This window comes from Eriocheir sinensis, chromosome 60 (assembly GCF_024679095.1).
Source record: "Eriocheir sinensis breed Jianghai 21 chromosome 60, ASM2467909v1, whole genome shotgun sequence".
Lineage (NCBI taxonomy): Eukaryota > Metazoa > Arthropoda > Malacostraca > Decapoda > Varunidae > Eriocheir > Eriocheir sinensis.
In genome coordinates, this window is record NC_066568.1 from 1,643,716 (window position 1) to 1,648,715 (window position 5,000).

A 5,000-nucleotide genomic window follows, 5' to 3' on the forward strand; every position below is an offset into this window, starting at 1 on the left:
AGAGGAAAAGGAGGAGGGGGAGGAGGAGGAAGAAGAAGAGGAAGAAATGGATAACAATCATAATATTTCCTAAATCATTTATTCAATTATCTATCTATTAATATTCTTCTAGTGTATTCTTATTTATTGGTTTCTTTACTTCGTTGGGTGGGCGAAGCAATGCGCCTCCCTTCGCGTGCCCCCACTTATTGATTGATTCTTTTGTGTGCACTTTCTACTTCAATATCTTTTTTACAGTAAAGGAAACAGGTCAAGCGCAAAAAAAAATCCCACTATAAAAATGAGCTCAGAGGAGTGCCAAACGAGAGGTCAATTTCGGGGGGAGAGGTGTCTGGGTACTCTCCTCGTGAAAGAGTTCAAGTCATAGGCAGGAGGAAATACAGATGAAGGGAGGCTGTTTATGAGTTTACCAGTGAAGGTGATGAAAGAATGAACATACATGGTTAACTCTTGCATAAGGGATTTGGACAGTATAGGGATGAGCTTGAGTAGAAAGTCGTGTGCAGCGGGGTCGTCGGAGGGGGAAGGGGGGAGGCATGCAGTTAGTAAGTTCAGAAGAGCAGTTAGCGTGAAAATATCGGCTGTTCATGAGTTTACCAGTGAAGGGGATGAAAGAATGAAGATGCTGGTTAACTCTTGGATAAGGGATTTGGACAGTATAGGGATGAGCTTGAGTAGAAAGTCGTAGTTAGCAAGTTCAGAAGAGCAGTCAGCGTGAAAATATCGGCTGCTCATGAGTTTACCAGTGAAGGGAGTGAGAGAATGAACATGCTGGTTAACTCTTGCATAAGGGATTTGGACAGTATAGGGATGAGCTTGAGTAGAAAGTCGTGTGCAGCGGGGTCGTCGGAGGGGGAAGGGGGGAGGCATGCAGTTAGCAAGTTCAGAAGAGCAGTCAGCGTGAAAATATCGGCTGTTCATGAGTTTACCAGTGAAGAGGATGAAAGAATGGAGATGCTGGTTAACTCTTGCATAAGGAATTTGGACAGCATAGGAATGATCTTGAGTAGAGAGTCGTGTGCAGCGGGGCCGTCGGAGGGAAGGGAGGGGAGGCATGTAGCTAGCAAGTTCAGAAGAGCAGTCAGCGTGAAAATATCGGTAGAAGGTAGAGAGGCAACATGACGGCGGAATTTAAGAGGTAGAAATTTATTGTTAATGAATTTTCACCAATATAACACAACAACAATCTCAGTACATTTATCTCAAGTTATAATGTTACAGAAATGAGCACTGAGGCCACGAACAGCTACAGCATTTGCCCCCTTAATATAAAAAAATACACCCTTAAAATAAATAATTCAAACACATTATTAGTATTTATTTTGTATTTATTTCTTCTTAGTTCAAACATTTCGAATTAATTGGTCTTGTAATCGCATAATAAGTTCAAGTTCTTTATCGATTATCCGGATGCGATCTCACTGGTCCGGATAACTGAGAAATGGCCCTCAATCACCCCTTCATTTATCCGGACTAGGTCTATGGTCCGGTTAACTGAGAAACGACCCTTAATCCCATCTTCATTTATCCGGGTCTTGCCTTGAGTCCGGATAATTGAGAACTCGTCCCTCTTTCTTTCCTTCATTTATCCGGATCTTGTCTTTAATCCGGATAGCTGAATAAAGACCGTCAATCCTTCATTCATTTATCCGGATCTTGTCTCTGCTCCGGATAACTGAGAAATCGTCCCCCTTTCTTTCCTTCATTTATCCGGATCTTGTCTTTGATCCGGATAACAGAATAAAGACCGTCAATCCCTCATTCATTTATCCGGATCTTGTCTTTAATCCGGATAACTGAATAAAGACCGTCAATCCCTCATTCATTTATCCGGATCATCTCTTTTTAGTCCGGATAACTGAATGAAAGCCCCTCAGTTATCCGAATCAGTTCTCTTTAATCCGGATAAGTGAAAAAAGGACCCTCAGTTATCCGGATCATCTCTAATTAGTCCGGATAAGCGAAAAAAAAGACCCTCAATTATCCGGAACCATCTCTCATTACTAAACAAACCCCCCTCAGTTAACCGGGCCATCTCTAAAATTCGGATAAGCGAGAATGAAGGTCCCTCAGTTATCCGGACGGGCTTCCTCGCTTATCCGGACTAGACCAGGGCGGCGAGGGCAGCGGTGAAGGCCGCGTTGTAATCACAGGCAACCTCGTTCATGACATAATCGTTCCTGTCATCCGTGTAGCTACCGTCCTGTTGAGAGAGAGAGAGAGAGAGAGAGAGAGAGAGAGAGAGAGAGAGAGAGAGAGAGAGACGATTAGATAAGAAAGAAATAAAGAAAAACAAGTTGAAAGATAAGAGAGTGAAGAGAGAGAAAGAGTAGAAGGAAAGAAAGAAGAAAGTTTGAAAATTGTGAGAAAGAAGAGAAAAAAGGAAAAGAAAAGTGAACCAGAGAGAGAGAGAGAGAGAGAGAGAGAGAGAGAGAGAGAGAGAGAGAGAGAGAGAGGATTAGATAAGAAAGAAAGAAAAGAAAAACAAGTAAAGAAAAGAAAAAAAGGGAAAGAGTGAAACAGAGAGAGAGAGAGAGAGAGAGAGAGAGAGAGAGAGAAAGGAAGGGAGAAACAATGTATATCAGTTAAAATTACACACACACACACACACACACACACACACACACACACACACACACACACACACACACATACACACACACACACACAAGATGATAGAGGTGATGTGAGTTAAAGAAATTACTAAACAGACAGACAGACAGACAGACACATACAGGTAGTCCAGGTAGATTTTAGTGTGAGGTTGGGCAGGTATAAGCTAGGAAGGTATCAGCGAGTTTTATAAATACACGAGAATGTTATACTTAAGAGATGTGGATATTTAAAAAAGCCTCCCATCTAAATTTTGCAGAGAACGTGTCTTTATGAATCACAGGAAACGTATATTGCCGTCTTGTAAAGGGAGGTTGTCCTATTTCGCCATACCTCTGTAATTAACTAAACCTAACCAAAAGCTAATAAAATACAGTTCTAGAGATGATTGGAAAGGTCTTCCATTTTAAACACTGTACATAACGTGTTTGAGAGTCGGAGAAAACGTATACTCGACTAGTTTTCAAGGGGTAGCTATCTTAAATGTCTGTACCCTCTTAAATAACTAAAATTATATGTACTGTCTATATCACTAACATCCTAACTCTCTAACGTAATGTATATAGAAGAAAAATAATCCCAAACAAACACAAAAACACACAAAAATGACGTCTGGAAACCAGGGGCGTCATTTCAGATTTTTCTTGGGGGGGGCAGAGACAGTTTGGTGAGCAAAGAGCTTCATCAGCTTTCTCTCTCTCTCTCTCTCTTATATATATATATATATATATATATATATATATATATATATATATATATATATATATATATATTTCATGTATATACGGAGGTAACTGTGGGTTGAGTGGGGTCACTCTTGGTTTTTTAGAGGAGTGGGGTACACAGCGTGCGAGGGTAATGGCGGCCTCGTCTCCTCCCTTGTCGGGAGGTTTACATCGAGCTGCTAAGACGAAGGACAGAGGACAGAGGCAAGCAAACACTGGTGGTCTGTCCGTCGGTGGCTCACCATTTTTTCACCACACTCTTACGCTGGTGCAACACACAGACACCCGCAAACACTCATGCAAAGCTCCACACTCACATACCGGCACACTGTATACACGATGTCCACCGCTCACACAACAAATCACGCACACTCATCTAGCTTACACCCTCACTGTAGATCCACACACACAGCACACAGTGACACAGGGGCGAGATAGAGATGGGGAAAGCACTAGGCTTGGCACTCTCACAGGCCCCCACCGCGACGTCACCAGTTCTGAGGCCCACCTCCTAAACAGGCTACGGCACGTCTGTCTTTGCTGCTCCCGGAACCCTAACTGCTGCTCAGTGACAGTGTTGACTGTTCACACACACACACACACACACACACACACACACACAACAACAACAACAACAACAACAACAACAACAACAACAACAACAAAATAATAATAATAATAATATATATATATATATATATATATATATATATATATATATATATATATATATATATATATATATATATATATATATATATATATATATATATATATAACTAAATCCAGCTGCTGTTACTTCTTGAGGCTTGCTGGTAGGGGCAAACTGAGGCTTGGGGGCAACTTTGGGGCAACTGCCCCCAAGACCCCCCAAATGACGCCCCTGCTGGAAACTCATATTTTAACATCACTAAAATCACATAACTAAAATCAAATATACTTACTATATCACTAACTTCGTAACTCTCTAACGTAATGTATATAGAAGAAAAATAATCCCAAACAAACACAAAAACACAAAAATGACGTCTGGAAGCTCATATTTAAACATAACTTAAATCAGGTATACTAAATATATCACTAACATCCTAACTCTCTAATGTAATGTAAATAGAAGAAAAATAATCCCACAGAAACACACAAAAATGACGTCTGGAACCTCATATTTTAAAGCAGACCACACTAATCTTCGCCCACACTAACACAAACATATCAACCCCAAAGGATCTAAAATGGAGGACCTATTTAATCATCTCTAGGGTTGTATTTTATTAGCTTTTCGTGAGGTTTAGTTAGTTATAGAGGTATAGCGATATAAGGCAACGTCCCCTTGCAAGATATCAATATACGTTTCCTGTGATTCATAAAGACACGTTATCTGCAAAGGTCAGGAAGTTCAGGGGTGACTGTACTAACCTGTGCGGGTCCACCGACGAGGGCTCCCCATAGAGTTTGAGGGTTGGCTCCAGTCTGAGTGATGGCCCAGTTTGAATCGCAGTACTCGGGTATATCTGGGCAGGAGCTGAGAGAGAGAGAGAGAGAGAGAGAGAGAGAGAGAGAGAGAGAGAGAGAGAGAGAGAGAGAGAGAGAGAGAGAGAGAGAGAGAGAGAGAGAGAGAGAGAGAGAGAGAGGCTAGTCATTTTCCTTTCCCAGATTCTTAGG

The 5,000-nt window shown here is 41.3% G+C and overlaps 1 protein-coding gene across 1 annotated transcript in view; it reads right to left on the reverse strand.

Annotated features, from left to right (window-relative positions):
* Positions 1 to 62: 62 nt before the first annotated feature.
* The window catches only part of LOC126985603 (uncharacterized), a 31,732-nt gene continuing 26,794 nt past the window's right edge, over positions 63 to 5,000 (reverse strand). Inside the window, exons 25-26 of the mRNA XM_050840757.1 lie at positions 4,755 to 4,860; positions 63 to 2,203 (exon numbers count right to left, since the gene is read on the reverse strand). Of these exons, the coding sequence (XP_050696714.1) occupies positions 2,105 to 2,203; positions 4,755 to 4,860 (205 nt within the window). The 3' untranslated portion in view covers positions 63 to 2,104. The remainder of the gene's footprint in view (positions 2,204 to 4,754; positions 4,861 to 5,000) is intronic.